This window comes from Panthera leo, chromosome B3 (assembly GCF_018350215.1).
Source record: "Panthera leo isolate Ple1 chromosome B3, P.leo_Ple1_pat1.1, whole genome shotgun sequence".
NCBI lineage: Eukaryota > Metazoa > Chordata > Mammalia > Carnivora > Felidae > Panthera > Panthera leo.
The window spans coordinates 55415508-55431919 of record NC_056684.1 but is presented as its reverse complement, the minus strand read 5'-3'; the positions used below and the strand labels follow the sequence as shown (position 1 = coordinate 55431919).

Genomic DNA, 16412 nt, shown 5'->3' with positions numbered 1-16412 from the left:
CAACTGGTCTTAAGTGCCTGGAGATGCAGTGCTTAGACCTCAAGAGGTCACCAGAGATACAAAGGGGGCCAAAGTCACCCACCTACATAAGGCAATGGGAAACATTCCCATATGGCATTTATTTGTGGATTATACATTCACACATCAAACAAAAATTAATTAAGTGTTTATTATGTGCTGGGCTTATTATATGCTGGGCATTTTGCTAGGCTAGGATATTCTGTTGTGACCGAAACAGGCACAATCCTGGCCCTAGTTGAGCATATGGTCTGTGGGAATAGGAGTAATGATCAAGTAGATAAACGAGTAAATATAAAAAGGTAAGTTGTGAAAGTGCTATAAAGGAACTGAACAGGGCACTGAGATACAAAATAAGAGGAATCTACTTACAATGACTTTATTCCCTCAGGGACGCAATGTAGTTTCATGGCAGTAGAGGGTAGATTTAAAGCGCTAGCTCTGTTGTCAGAGCACCTGAATTTGAATTTGGTTTACATCTGTGTGACTTTTAGAAAGTTGCCTAAATTCTCTGTGCCTCAGTTTCTTTATCCTTAAAATGATGATAATAAGGTTGCCTACTTCATACAGTTATTGGTGGTATTATCTATCTGAAAGAATACCGGTAAAATTAAATCTGTCTCTGTTGTTGTAAGCCCTCAGTGAATGATAGCTGTTATTATTTAGATTCAATGGTCAAGAAAGTCCTCTCTGAAGAGGTAACTAAGACTTCAAGGATGAGAAGAAGAAACAGTTATGCAAAGAGTTCCCTGCAGAGGGAGCAGCATATGGGAATGCCAAGCCAAAAGACTCTTGAAATGTCAGCAGGAGGAGAGGGGGGATAAAGAAAGACAATTTGATTGGTCAACCTTGCAAATTGCTTGTGCTGAGCACACACTGGTGGCCCAACATCAGATGCATGAGGGATCACAGGAGCTCTATGAATCATCGTGTTCTCATACTTCTGTTGCATTTAGCACTGGGAAAGGTAAAAAAGAATCCATAGGCAGTCTGTCTAGAAAAGAAATAAACTCTATCAGTGATAAAACTTTGGACTCCATTTATGTTCCTGAGGACACTGCAGCAAGTTACCACCTAGTACTTGGAATATTTTTGAAATGTCACCTTCAAGTGCACAAGCAGATGTGCCCACTGAAAATGTTAACAGCTACACTCAGATCAGACGTAGTGTATCCTACAAGGATACACTATTGCCTATTGGATAGTAGTTTTAATCAGAATAACCAGGTAGAATCTTTGTTCAGTGGACATTACTTTTACAATTAGGTGAAGAGTTGTTAAATGAATCTAAGTTGGCCTCCTTTCTCTTTGTCATTCCAGGCTCAAGTGATACTTCTGGTCATTCTTCTCATTGCTATTGCAAACTTCTTTATTGGAACCGTCATTCCATCCAACAATGAGAAGAAGTCCAGAGGTTTCTTTAACTACCAAGGTACGTGTGACAAATTAGTTGCTTTGCAATCAGTGGTTCTCCCCTGTCCACCTCCATCACCATCCCTGTGTCCCCCACTTCAGCCATTAGAATCCCAGTGCAATCCAGGGAAGAGCCTGTGCAATCCCAGTGCAATTCCAGCCAGTGCAATCCAGGGAAGAGCCTGGGGTTGGTTTCAGGAAATCTGCAGTGAGTCTCAACTCTGCTACTTCCCAGCTAGACCAGTCACCTAACATGTTTGGGTCTCAAATTTCCCTGACCAAGAGTGGGTGATAACAATAACTTCCTGAAGAGATTTTTGAGAAGTAAATAAGGTAGTGGATGCAAAAGTACCTTGAAAACCTTCAAGTGTAGGACAAATTGTTGTTGCTATCAAATAGTAGAAGTAGAGTTGTATAAGCAAGGAAAAAGAACATAGGTCAGGCAATTTGCTCAACCATTGAGAGTACTAAAGTCCAACGTAGTCCTTTTCCTGCTGGACTTAAAAAATATATATTTTATTGTGTTTAAAATTTTTTTAATGTTTATTTTTGAGAGAGAGAGAGAGAGAGAGAGAGAGACAGAGCACAAGTGGGGCAGGGACAGAGAGCAACGGAGAGAGAATCCAAAGCAGGCTCTGGGCACTGAGATGTCAGCACAGAGCCCAACGCAGGGCTTGTACTCACAGACTGTGAGATCATGGCCTGAGCCAACGTCAGGCGTCCGACGGACTGAGCCACCCAGGTGCTTCATAAGATTTTATTTTCAAGTAATCTCTATGCCCAACATGAGGCTTGAACTCACAACCCTGAGATCAAGAGTCGCATGTTCCATGGACGGAGCCACCTAGGTGCCCCCTTCTAAACTTCTTTGTACCTTGCTTATCTCTAGGATTATCTAGTGTTATCTAGTTAAGCATCACTGTCAGGTTTTCAAGCATAAAAATTGTAGGAGCTGGTGTATCATCCTGAGGGAATCATACTGAGCATGAAATTTTACTCTACCTTTGTACACCTTCCTAGCTGTCCATTCTAGCTTACTCAAGAATCCACTGCTGAGATTTAAAAAAATATTTCTCTTCATTATTTATTATTAGTATTTGTTTCCTTTAGGTATCCCATCACCCCTTTCTACCTGTTTCTTTTTCTTTGTAAAGTTTGTCTTGTTTGCCTTGTATGTTAACGTCCTTTTTCCTTTCTATCCCTTTCCCTCCTTCTAGCTCCTGCTATATATTTTCTGAGTCCTTCTAGCTCCTGCTGTATTGTTTCTGATGACTCAAATTCTCTTTCCTTGTTTTTGCATCAGGCCAGATTCTTTTGTTTGCATTTTTCTCCCTTCCTTTTTCTGTTTTTCTTCTGCATTGTTTGCTTCTAATTTAAATAATTTGCTGAGACCTCATGGAATAGTACTGTTTTATGACCAAGGATCTTCACTATATTAAACTTCTGTATATGAGAATTTGCTATAAGAATTTAAGATCTAATATCTGGGAGCAGGGAATGGGGAGGGTAAACATAAGTAGCAAAATCATAAGATAGTTTCACCCACAGGGCTTTCCTACAATTAAAAAAAAAGCATAGAAAATCTGTGTGTTGATTAGAGTATTTACGCATGGAAGAAGGTAGCTGTGTGTGTATAGGGCAGTGCACGTGTGTGGTATATTTGCAAATATGCCAGTATAGCCATGAGAAACATTCTCCATTTCCCCCTTTTTCAATCTAGAAAGATTCAAAAAGTCAGGAGGCCTGGGTCTCTGTTGACACAAAAGTTTTTCAGAGTTGTTCTAGAAATCTAAAACCTTGACTCTCGGCAAACATGAGTATGAGGTTTGTCAGGAGTACACCAATCTCTTCAAGTTCCTTCCATTTAAAATATAGGGAAACATTTACACAAGACATTGATAGAAACTAAAGGAAACCAATCTCATACTCTGTAAAGAAAGTCTACATGATAATTTTCTCTTTACTTGTGTTACAGCATCAATATTTGCGGAAAACTTTGGGCCAAGCTTCACAAAAGGTGAAGGCTTCTTCTCTGTCTTTGCCATTTTTTTCCCCGCAGCTACTGGGATTCTTGCTGGTGCCAATATCTCAGGAGATTTGGAGGTATGTTGTTTCCTCTGCTTTTGTGGTCCTGGGAAGTGGTGGTGACATAGGTGAGCAGCATGAGCTATAGAGGTCAACAGTGACCATAGTTCTCTACAAATTTTAAAACTGAAATTTCTGTATGGGTCCCAGTTACTTAAAACTTCTCTCTTTTAATGCCAACATTTAATGCCAGACCATCCTATTTCAGATATTCCTTCCAAAACTCTTATTCAGTGACATTAGAAGGATAGAGTATATTGATAGTATATAACATTTCCAAGAAAATGAATATAGCTCAGTGAAAAAAAATCAGAACCTGCCTTTCTCTTTTAAACACATAATGAACAAGAACACATAACATTTGGGGGGAAAAAACACACCCCAACCCCCACCAAATCACTTTATTAGTGAATATTTATTTATTGAATTCAGATATATATATCTGAATATATATACACATATGAATATACATATACATATGAATATGCACATGAATATATATACATATATTCATTCAATCAGTATTTATTTAGCACTCCATTCATAGTATTTTATGTCAAGTACCATAAAGAGCATTATGTTAGATTATTGGTTTGCATGTTTTATAAAATACTGATAGCAGTGACCTAAACAAGAAAGAAGTTTATTTTTCTACTGGATAAAAATCTTAGCTCATAGGTCATACAGTAGAATAACAAAAATCTTCTCCAAAAGGTAGCTCAGAATCCCAGATGACCTCTCTTGTTTTAACATTCCTTTGGGTTGGTTTGCCCTCACCGGCAATGTCCAAGATGACTGGTCACTTTCAAGATCATGTTCCAGCCCATAAGAAGAGGATTAAGGAAGTAGAGGGCAAGAAATCCTGGCCCTTGCATGTATTACTTCTGTGGACATTCCATTGGCCAGAATTTAGTCTCTATGACCTTACCTAGTTGCAAAGAAGGCTAGGAAATGTAGTCTCTAGCTGGGCAGCCATGTACTTTGAATTTTAGTGAGTTCTAGTATTAAAAGGAGGAAGATAAGAATGGATGTTAGGGGATAGTAAACAGTCTCTACCATACACAAAAAAGAAGACACAGGTTTTAACTCATACATTTATAATCAACTTTGGAAGACAAGAAATATTTGCAAGAGCTGTCAAGAGATATGTACAAATGAAAACCACATGTACTGTCTAAATAAATTGTGAAATAAACATAGTAAACAAATAATTGTTAAGTCTGGGATGATTTCCTTAAGCGTGTAACTTTTCAGGGTGAACTTAGAGCAAAAGCTAAATAGTGACTGTTGGTGAGAAAATGTACAGGTATTCCAGGTAGAGAAGAAAAAGGACAGTCGTCCCTCACAGTTTAACTGGAGAAGCCCTGATGAGGCTGGATGACCTTAGAGTGCAAAAGGAAATAGCTGTTGGTGGGACCTAAGCAAGAGGTGCTTAACTCTGTCAGAGTGGGGGAAGAAAAGGAATTAATAAGGTAAAAAAAATTAAAATAAAAAATTAAAAACAGCACACACTCACAACATAAAATAAATGATGCTAAATCCTAGGTTTGTTTTGGTCTGGTTGATGAAAGGAGCTTGCTAGATTAGAGAAAAGGGGGACAAAAAAAATGGAAAACGTTTGAAAATTTGAAAAAAGGTATACAATGAAATAGAATAAAATGAAATGATGGAAGTAAAATAAAATTTGAAAAATTTACAAAAATTAAATAATATAGTAGAAAAAATTAAACAAAAATATTTTTAATAAAAATTGAAAGTAAAAATAATTTTTTTCTCTTTCTATATTCAAGAAAAAAAAAGAAATGAAAAAGAAAAGAAATAGATGGATCAGCAAACATACTAAAATATGATTGAAATTACATCATTTTCCCCTAGAAGTCAAACTATGAAGGACTTTATAGTTGTAAACTAAGCAGGTAGAGAGACTTGTGTTCCTATAGTGACGTTGGCCCAGTTGGGCAGGCTTAGTGTAATGGGTCCATTCTCCACTAGATGGTACTGCTTAGCTTACTGGCGTGGATTGTTTTGGTGCTTGTAGGAGTGTATGTGCATGCGTGGGAGGGGTGAAAATGGCGTCACCCAGCTACCCAGTCTCTAGTATTGGAACTCTGTTCTCCCCACCTGTCCTTTGTCTCTGGCTTCCATCCACTCCCTGCTTTTACACTGTCTGTAACCAAACCATTAGGTTGCCAGGAGGCACCTCCCTCCCAAGTTTTATCTCAGATGTGGCTGTGTTTCCCAACCCCTCACTTCTGAGGGACTGTGGCTTTGACCCGCTCAGATCCTCTGGGGGAGGGTCTCACCAAGCAATGGCTGGTGCTGGCCACACGCAGGAACATTCCAGGGATAGCACTGCTGCTGATGCCCAGAAACTGCAGCTGGGTGCCAGCCCGACCCAGAAAAAGCTCATGCAATCATCTAGCAGCAACGTTTCAGGGATTATGGTAAGTCACAACACACATCTGGCACCAATCTTCACCTTTAATTTCATTGTTCCAGCACCAGCTAATGTGGTTCTTCTCTCAGGTCTTTGCCTCTACCAAATGTCCTCCAAGCAGGGGGTGTGTCCCAAGGACCCCTGGAACTCACTCTGCTCCTGGGTTTTCCCTCTTCCCACCAGAGCACCACCAGGTATCGAACTATGGAGTTTCAGACTCTGTGCTCACCCTGTTTATAGAGTCTTAATGGAATTTAAACCCTGTCCTTTCTCCTTTCTCCCTTCTCCCTTTTTTGATTGGTCCCTTTGGCTGTTTCCACTTTTCCACTTTCTCTCTGGTTGCTTTTGCGGGGGGGGGGGGGGGGTGATTTCCCGAACTCTCCCCGTCCCGGTGTCTGTCCTCTCTCTGCAAGCAAAAACAGCTCCTTGCCCTCAGTGTGTTTTCTCTCCCCCCCAGTTCACTTCTCTGTGCTGGGTACCTGCTGAGTTCTGTGGTGCAGGTTGTACAGATTGTTGTGTTAATCATCAAATCAGCTTTCTAGGTGTGCAGGATGGTTTAGTGTTGATCTGACTGTATTTTGTGGATGGGAGACGCAAAAAAAAAAAAAAAACCTTACATGCTGTTCTGCCATCTTGGCCCCTCCCCTCATTGTGGTTTTGATTTACATTTCCCTGATGCTGAGTGATGTTGAGCATCTTTTCATATGTCTGAAGGCCATCTGTATGTCTTCTGTCAAGAAATGTCTATTCAGATCATCTACCCATTTTAAATCAGATTGTTTTTTTTTTATATTGACAGTTGTTTCCTGTCCCTGAAACAGTAAGGGAAGGGTTTCAAAGGAGGGGGACATTCAATCCAAATTTCAAGGGACAGATAGGGGCTCATCTACAGAACAAAGAAGAGAGGGACATTTGGAGTAGATGGAATGGAATAGAGAAAGGCACAGAGAAAGATGCTGCTGATGAAAATTAGTTTTTATGTGTGGTACAGTATGCAAGTAAAATAGTTTTAGCAACACTTTAATAAACATATTTATAAAGGATCTGCTGTGTGTCCTGACACTTTGGGAGTAAGCAAAGAACCAGAATATATCTGCAGAGGATGTCCTGTCATGATTTTCAGGGCATTTGTGGTCATAGTATTGTAAAAAGTTGCTTTCTTTCTGCTTAAAAATATTTGGTGATTTTGCAATTAAGCTTAACTTTCAACACATACATGACTATATACTATTAAATAGAACTCAGAGATTCTTTAGACTACAGAAAAGGGAGTTTGTGTATTATCCCAAAACTAGCTAGAGACACTAATGAACATAGGTCAGGGAGTAACGTGTTTTACAGAGAGCCTCCTAGCAGCTTGTAAGGATGGAATAAAGGGTAGGGGGTGATAGGTAGGGAGACTGGAGTCAGGAAGACCAGTTAAAGGATACTACAGCTCTGGACAAGAGATGGCATGAGTCTAAATTAAGACCATGGCAGGGGGAATGGATCAAAGAGGTTAGCTTTTGTTAGGGTTAGGAGAGGAAATGGAAAGAGTGTTTTCTACTATGATCTGCAGGCAGAAAACATTATACATCAAATCAAGTGCACACATATAAATTTTCTCCAAACAGTTCTTTATTAATAATGGTATCTTCTGATATTGTCACATCAGTTCTATTCTATCGTATTCTTTGAATACTGGGTGCAACCCACTGATTGATTCCATGCTGTAATTGATGAGGAAAAAGAAGCTCAGATTTGGCCATTGAGGTTGCAATAGCAAAAGGACATCAGAGTGGACACGTCTAGTGGGTCACTAGATTCATGAGTCTGGAACTCTGGAAAGGATCTTGGACAGGACTGGGAGCCATGGTGTGGATGAGTTCATCCAGGTCTGTGCAAAGAGAAGAGAGAAAAGAACCAATACAGTGCCCAGGGACCCTCAAAATATTAATGGTAGAAAAGGAGTCCATGAAGAAAAAGGGAAAGAGCTATCTAAGAGGTAAGAGAACTCAATAGAGAATGGAGTCATGAAGATCTAGAAAGGAGAACACTTTGAGAAATAATAATTAACATGACCAAAAGCCAGAGTGGCCTGTATTTCTCTGAGTGAAATCAGAAATATCACAACATAATAGATTTATTTCAGATTAGTAAGCATGTATTATTTACACACTATAGGGATATGCAAGATGTTACCTCTGTTCACAGCCTCAGAATCCTTCACAGGATGGCACTTCAGGCTGCCAGTGACAGTCAACAAGTGTTGGCCCAAGGGAATGCTACAAAGTTCCCACCCTGAACTTTCCATTTGTTAACTCACTAATGCATAATCTGTAAATATGTTCCTAGGAGAAGATTTGGGGGGTACCCAAATCTAATCAAGACAGTTAAGATGTGGTTTCAGAGATGCAAGATTAGGATGTGGTTGACACTCCAAAAGCAGCAGTCTAATGGATTGCTGTGTATTCTATCTTAACAAAAAATATATATAATATTTAATTTAAAAAAGGTTAAAGAAGGTTCGATTTTTAGGTAACTGCTGGGGAGATGGAAACTAACATTTAAAGTAAAAACTAAGAATTTGTCAAAGTCCTGGTCCCTGTCTAGGAGAAAGGGAGCCAGAGAAGACAATGTGAATATATGATTATTAAGATACTGACATCCTTATTTATACTGGGTCCAGTCTCTCATGTATATTCTAAGTAAGTAATTTCACAGTTTGTAGCAGATAGTTCTACATAAGAACAAAGTTTTCATGTTTTAGGTACACAACTGCCTTTTATTGCCACACCTTTTATCCTTACATATATTTCTTTATTCCCACTTAAATTAATATTGCCTTTATTCACTTAATCTTTGGATTCCACTCAGATCATAAGAAATAGTTAATCTATAAAATAAAACTTGAAATATAGCATGAATTGGGAGATTGAGAGGGACCCATTTCAACCACAGTTGTATTTTTCTTTTGATGTGTTGCTCAACTGCATCTATTAGCTGAAATCACTTTTGGAGATAATAGTTCGGAAGGAGAAGGCTGGGTATACATGTAGCAGAACCAACCCTATCTGCAGATACTCCTTTTTTTATTTTTTATTTTTAAATTTTATTTAAATGTAAGTTAGTTAACATATAGTGTAATAATGGTTTTAGGAGTAGAATTTAGTGATTCATCACTTACATTTAACAACTAGTGCTCATCCCAACAAATACCAACAAGTGATGGTAACACCCATCACCCATTTAGTACATCCCCCCCACCCATCTTCCCTACAGCAACCCTCAGTTTTTTCTCTATATTCAAGTCTCTTATGGTTTGTCTCCCTCTCTGTTTTTATCTTATTTTTCCTTCCCTTTCCCTATGTTCATCTCTTTTGTTTCTTAAATTATACATATGAGTGAAATCATATTATATTTATCATTCTCTGACTGACTTATTTTGCTTAGCATAATACATTCTGGTTCCATCCGCATTGTTGCAAATGGCAAGATTCCATTCTTTTTGATTGCTGAGTAATACTCCATTGTATATATATATATATATACCACATCTTCTTTATCCATTTGTCAATTGATGGACATTTGGGCTCTTTCCATAATTTGGCTATTGTTGATAGTGCTATTATAAACATTGGGTGCATGTGCCCCTTCAAATCAGCATTTTTGTATCTTTGGATAAATACCTCATGGTGCAATTTCTGGGTCATAGGGTAGCCCATTTAAAATTTTTTGAGGAACCTCTATGCTGTTTTCCAGAGTGGCTGCACCAGTTTGGATTCCCAACAATAATGCAAAAGTGTTCCCCTTTCTCTGTATCCTCGCCAACATCTGTTGTTTCCTGAATTATTAATTTTAGTCACTCTGACTGGTGCAAGGTGGTATCTCAATATTGTTTTGATTGGTATTTCCCTGATGATGAGTGATGCTGAGCATCTTTTCATGTGTCTGTTAGCCATCTGGATGTCTTCTTTGGAAAAGTGTCTATTCATGTCTTCTGTTCATTTCTTCACTGGAATATTTGCTTTTTGGTGTTGAGTTTGATAAATTCGTTGTAGATTTTTGATACTAGCCATTAATCAGATATGTCAATTCCAAATATCTTCTCCCATTCTGTTGGTTGCCTTTTAGTTTTGTCGATTGTTTCCTTTACTGTGCAAAAGCTTTTTATCTTGATGAAATCCCAACAGTTTATTTTTGCTTTTGTTTCCCTTGCCTCCAGAGTCATTTCTAGTAAGAAGTTGCTGTGGCTGAGGTCAAAGAGGTTGCTGTTTGTTTTCTCCTCTAGGATTTTGATGGTTTCCTGTCTCGCATTTGGGTCTTTCATGCTGAGGTCAAAGAGGTTGCTGTTTGTTTTCTCCTCTAGGATTTTGATGGTTTCCTGTCTCGCATTTGGGTCTTTCATCTATTTTGAGTTTATTTTTGTGTATGGTGTAAGAAAGTGGTCCAGGCTCATTCTTCTACATGTTGTTGTCCAGTTTTCCCAACATCATTGGCTGAAAAGACCTGTTTTTCCATTGGATATTCATTCCTGCTTTGTCAAAGATTAGTTGGCCATACATTTATGGGTCCAATCTGGGTTCTCTATTCTGTTCCATTGATCTATGTGCACCATACTGCCTTGGTGATTACAGCTTTGGAATACAGATTGAAGTCCAGAATTGTGCTACCTCCAGTTTTGGTTTTCTTTTGCAACATGATTTTAACTATCCAGGGTCTTTCCTGGTTCCATACAAATTTTAGAATTGTTTGTTCTAGTTCTGTGAAAAATGCTGGTGTTATTTTGGTAGGGATTGCAATGAATGTGTAGATTGCTTTGGACAGTAACAACATTTCAACAATATTTGTTCTTCTGATCCATGAACATGGAATGTTTTTCCATTTCTTTGTGTTTTCTTCAGTTTCTTTTATAAGCTTTCTATAGTTTTCAGTGTATAGATCTTGTACCTGTTTGGTTAGGTTTATTCCTAGGTATTTTATGGTTTTAGGGACAATTGTAAATGGGATAAATTCCTTGATTTCTCTTTCTGCTGCTTCATTATTGGTGTCTAGAAATGCAGGTGATTTCTATATGTTGATTTTATATCCTTTGATATAAATTTTCTGAATTCATGTATCAGTTCTAGCAGTTCTTTGGTGGAGTCTTTTGGGTTTTCCAAACAGAATATCATGTCATCTGCAAAGAGCAAATCCTTCCAATTTTGATATCTTCTGTTTCTTTTTGTTGTCTGATTGTTGAGGCTAGGACTTCCAACACTATGTTGTACAACAGTGGTGAGTATAGACATGCTTATTGTGTTCCTGACCTTAGAGGGAAAGCTCTCAGTTTTTCTCCATTAAGGATGATATTAGCTGTAGATCTTTCATATATGATCTTGAGGTATGTTCCTTCTATCCCTACTTTTTGAGGGTTTTTATCAAGAAAGGATGCTGTATTTTGTCAAATGCTTTTTTTGCATCTATTGAGAGGATCATGTGGTTCTCATCCTTTCTTTTATTAATGTGATATATTGATTTGTGGATGTTGAACCACCCCTGAAGCTCAAGAATAAACTCCACTTGATCATGGTGATTACTGCTTTTAATGTATTGTTGGATTCCATTTGCTAGTATCTTTTTGAGAATTTTTGCATACATGTTCATCAAGGAGATTGGTCTGTAGTTCTCCTTTTTATTGGAGTCTTTATCTGGTTTTGGAATCAAGGCAATGCTGGTCTCATAGATGACTTTGGAAGTTTTCCCTCCATTTCTATTTTGTGAAATAGCTTCAAGAGAATAGGTGTTAACTCTTCTTTAAGTGTTTGTTAGAATGCCCCTGGAAAGCAATGCAGCCTGGGACCCTTGTTTATTCAGAGATTTTTGATTATTGATTCAATTTCTTTACTGGTTATGGGTCTGTTCAAATTTTCTACTTCTTCCTGTTTCAGTTTTGGTAGGATATGTCTAGGAATTTATCCATTTCTTCCAGATTGCCCAGTTTGTTGGCATATAATTGCTCATAATGTTCTCTTATTTTTGTTTATATTTCTGCAGTGTTGGTTGTGGTCTCTTTTTGTTAAAATTTTATTTATTTATTTTGAGAGAGAGAAAGAGAGAGAGGAGGGGAAAAGAGAAGGAGAGACAGCATCCCAAACAGGCTCTACATCATCAGTGCAGAGCCTGACATGGGGCTCAGACTCACAAACTGTGAGATTATGAACTGAGCAGAGATCAAGAGTTGGATGCTTAAACAACGACACCACCCAGGCACCCCTCTGCTCTTTCATTCATGATTTTATTTACTTGGGTTCTTTCCTTTTTCTTTTTGATAAATCTAGCTAAGGGTTTATCAATTTTGTTAATTCTTTCAAAGAACCAGCTCCTGGTTTTGTTGATCTGTTCTACTATTTTTCTTTTAATTTTGATATCATTGATTTCTGCTCTAATGTTTATTATTTCCCTCTTCTGCTGGTTTTGGGCTGTCTTTGATGTTCTTTTTCTAGCTTTTAAGGTGTAAGGTTATGTTGTGTATTAAAGACCTTTCTTCCTTCTTTAGGAAGCCCTGGATTGCTATATACTTCCTTTTTATGACTGCCTTTGCTGCATCCCAGAGGTTTTAGATGGTCATATTTTCCTTTTCATTGGCTTCAATGTACTTTTTAATTTCCTCTTAAATTGTTGTTTAACCCATTCATGCTTTAGTAGGATATTCTTTAATCTCCAAGTGTTTGTGGTCTTTACAATTTTTTTCTTGTTGTTGATTTCAAGTTTCATAGCATTGTGGTCTGAAAATATGCATAGTATGATATCAATATTTTTGTACTTGTTGAGGGCTGATTTGTGACCCAGTATGTGATCTATTTTGGAGAATGTTCCATGTGAACTCAAGAAGAATGTGTATTCTACTGCTTTAGGATTAAATGTTCTGAATATATCTGTTAAGTCCGTCTGCTCCAGTGTGTCATTCAAAGCCATTGTTCCCTTGTTGATTTTCTGCTTAGATGATCTTTCCATTACTATTAGTGGGGTGTTGAAGTCCCCTACTATGATGGTATTGTTACCAATGAGTTTCTTTATGTTTGTTATTAATTGATTTATATATTTGGGTGCTTTAAGTTTTGTGCATAAATATTTATAATTGTTAGATCTTCTTGGTGGATAGACCCCTTAATGATGATATAATGCCCTTTTTCATCTCTTATTCCAGTCTTTGTTTTAAAATCTAGTTTGTCTGATATAACTATGGCTATTCTGGTTTTCCTTTGAGCTCCATTAGTATGATAGATGGTTCTCCATCCTCTTACTTTCAATCTGTAGATGTCTTTAGGTCTAAAATGAGTCTCTTGTCTATATGTAGGCAGCATATAGATGGGTCTTATTTTTTTTTATCCATTGTGATACCCTACATCTTTTTATTGGATCACTTAGTCCATTTAGAGTGATTATTTAAAGTTAATGAATTTATTGCCATTGTGTTGCCTGTACATTTGATGTTTCTGGTGATGTTCTCTGGTCCTTTCTATTCTTTGCTGCTTTTGGTCTTTTTTGTTTTGTTTTGTCTTTTCTCCACTCAAAGAGTCCCTCTTAAAATTTCTTGCGGGGCTGATTTAGTGGTCATGAACTCCTTTATTTTTTCTTTGGGAAAAGAGAAAGGAAAAAAAGTTAAAAATTAAAAATAAAACAAACAAATAAACAAACCAGCAAACAAAGTGAAACCCAAATGAAGTTACATCCAGTTTCCCCTAGAACTGAAACTTTACAGCACAGTATAGTACGTAAATTAATAAACAGGTGGAAGGGATTTGTGTTGGTCTTCTGGGGGATATGCCTGGAGGGTTCATGTGGGCAGGGCTTGGTGTAGTAGCTCTGTTATGCACTTAGTGGTGCTGCTTAGCTTACTGAGGTTGATACATGTGTGCACGCTAGAAGTGAAAATGGCTTCACTCAGCTCCTTAGTCTCTGGTGCAGGAACCCCATACCCTCAACCAGCCCACAATCAAGCATCCTCCTTTGTCTCAAGCTTCTGTCTGATCCTGCCTCTACCCTGTTTGCGTCCAAGCTGCCTGCCTGCCAGGTAGCACTTCCCTCCAGAGTTTTATCTCAAATGGGGCTGTGTGTCTAAACCCCACACTTCAGAAACTCCCATGGCTTTCTGGAGGACTCTCTGGGGGAGGATCTCACTGAGCAATGGCTGGGTGCTGGCTTGCCCCGGAGAATGTTCCTGCTATTGTGCAGTGGCAGACACCCAGAGTTTATGGCAAATCACAACATACAACTGGCACCAGGTTTTGCTGTCCTCTGGCATCTTTGTTCTAATATCATTAAACGTGGCCACTCCCTGGGGTCTGTTGGGACCTATGCCTGTGGGGAGGCCATATGGCTTCTACCAAATGCTATCCAATCAGGGAAACTGCTTCTCTCCATGTGACCCTTCAGACCATGCTGCCTGCTCCTGGGGATTCACCCTACTTTTTCACCAAAGCAATGCCAGGCACTGAGCTTGAAACTTCAGACTCTGAGCTCCACTGTTTATAGAATCTTGGTGGTATTGAAACCCTCTCCTTTCTCTCCTTTAGAGATTTTTGGGGAACAGATTTCTTGTTCAATCCCCTGCGAGTATTTCCCACCCCCCCTCCAGTTACTTTCAAGGGGAGTGCTTTTCTTGTGCGATCCCCATGCACTGCACTCTCTGCCTTTCTCTTTCTCTGTCATTTCTCCATGAAAATGGATCCTTACCCTCTGTGGCTCTATAGCTTTTCTCTCCCCCAATTCACTTCTCCACACCATGTACCTGCCAAATTCACTGGCTCCAATTATGCAGGGTTGTTGCATTAATTCTCAGATCAATTTCCTGGGTGTTCAAAATGGTTTGATACTGATCTAGCTGCATTTCAGGGACGAGACAAGCTCAGGGTCCCTTACTACTCCACCATCTTAACTCCCCTAAAAGAATGGGGAGGAATTAATGATCACATAGTGGCTCCATAGGACTGGCATACTCCCATTAGGGGAAAATTTGTTTGTATATTTTATTTCCAGCTGTGAGGTTGGGTTTACATTTACCATGACTTGGCCTCTCTAATGAGTTGTGTTTTTTTTTAAATGTTTATTTTTTAAGAGGGGGGGGGCATGAGTGGGGGAGGGGCAGAGAGAGAGGGAGACAAGAATCTGAAGCAGGCTCCAGGCTCCAAGCTGTCAGCATAGAACCCGACCAGGGGCTCGAACCTACAGACTGTGAGATCGTGACCTGAGCAGAAGTCAACACTTAACCTACTGAGGCACCCAGGCGCACCCCCTTTTTTTCTTTTCCCTCTCTGATGGATTTGATCAGCAGATTTAAGTTAAAAACAAAAACAAAAAAATCTCAAACTTTGGCTGCATTTACTGCTTATTTGTATTGATAAATCTCAGGTCCTTTGGTGGGGGAACTAATATCTACCGAGATTGTGTCTCCCTCAATTCAATATTTATTGACTCCTACTATATGCCAGGCATTGTCCTGTATAAGCAATGAATACATTAAAATCTCTATTTAATAATCCCTGTTAAGTTGAATTCAATTATTTAGAAGTTATGCTGTGTGGAAATTGATTATGATATGACTTAGCCCCCAAAATGGGATATAAAATGGTATATTATATATGATGTCAGCTCAGCTCAGTGAATTTATATACATTCATAAGCAAGAGAAAAGCCCATTTTCTGGTATAAGCTTAAATTTGCCTCTTTCTTTATGCCTGCTTATGAAAATCAAATACCTCCCATTGTAGTCATTCCTGAACTAGATTCCAAAAGGGAAATTTGAGGGGTTGGAGAATTTAGTACATCATCCTTTTTGCTTAAAAGTTATTTTTTTTAAGCAAGCCTATGCTTGGTACAAAACTAATACACACACACACACACACACACACACACACACACACACGGATATTCTCGATGTGTATCAATGTGTGGGGTGTGTTTGGGGTCTTTCCCCTAATACTTTAAGGTCAGATACATCTGCATGAAATTCCCAGGGGATAAAAGGGAGGGAGATGCATTAGTGAGTGATCTAACTAGTTTACTTTTCTATAAAAACTCCGTCCTGGACAGTTAGAGATCTCTTTCATTCAGCATGAAGATCTAGAGGTTTCTTTATTCACTCTGAACACGTGAACACCTCCAGAAAAAACTCAAGCTCACCATTTTGCCATTTGCTTGATCTTTTCTTTACAATGTGCCTCAGGAAGGGTAGATGAAAAATTTGAAATATAGTAATAACCCCAAGTCATTTCTGTTTCTTATTACATTGTCTCTTCATTCCACCACATTATTTTTTCAAAGGATCCCCAAGATGCCATTCCCAGAGGAACCATGCTAGCCATTTTCATCACCACTGTTGCCTACATAGGAGTTGCTATTTGTGTAGGTAAGTTGTATGTCTTTGGTGTAAGAATTCCAGAGTTACAAGGAGTCTAGTCCTTTCATGTCCAGTGGGCTTTCAATGGATCATAAGTAG

General features: G+C 38.6%; 1 protein-coding gene across 3 annotated transcripts in view; it reads left to right on the top strand.

Moving 5' to 3' along the window:
- Positions 1 to 16412, top strand: part of SLC12A1 (solute carrier family 12 member 1) — a 94890-nt gene that overhangs the window by 23716 nt on the left and 54762 nt on the right. For all 3 annotated transcript variants that reach the window (XM_042942119.1, XM_042942118.1, XM_042942120.1), the window contains exons 7-9: positions 1339 to 1450; positions 3407 to 3534; positions 16238 to 16322. In XM_042942119.1, the coding sequence (XP_042798053.1) occupies positions 1339 to 1450; positions 3407 to 3534; positions 16238 to 16322 (325 nt within the window). The remainder of the gene's footprint in view (positions 1 to 1338; positions 1451 to 3406; positions 3535 to 16237; positions 16323 to 16412) is intronic.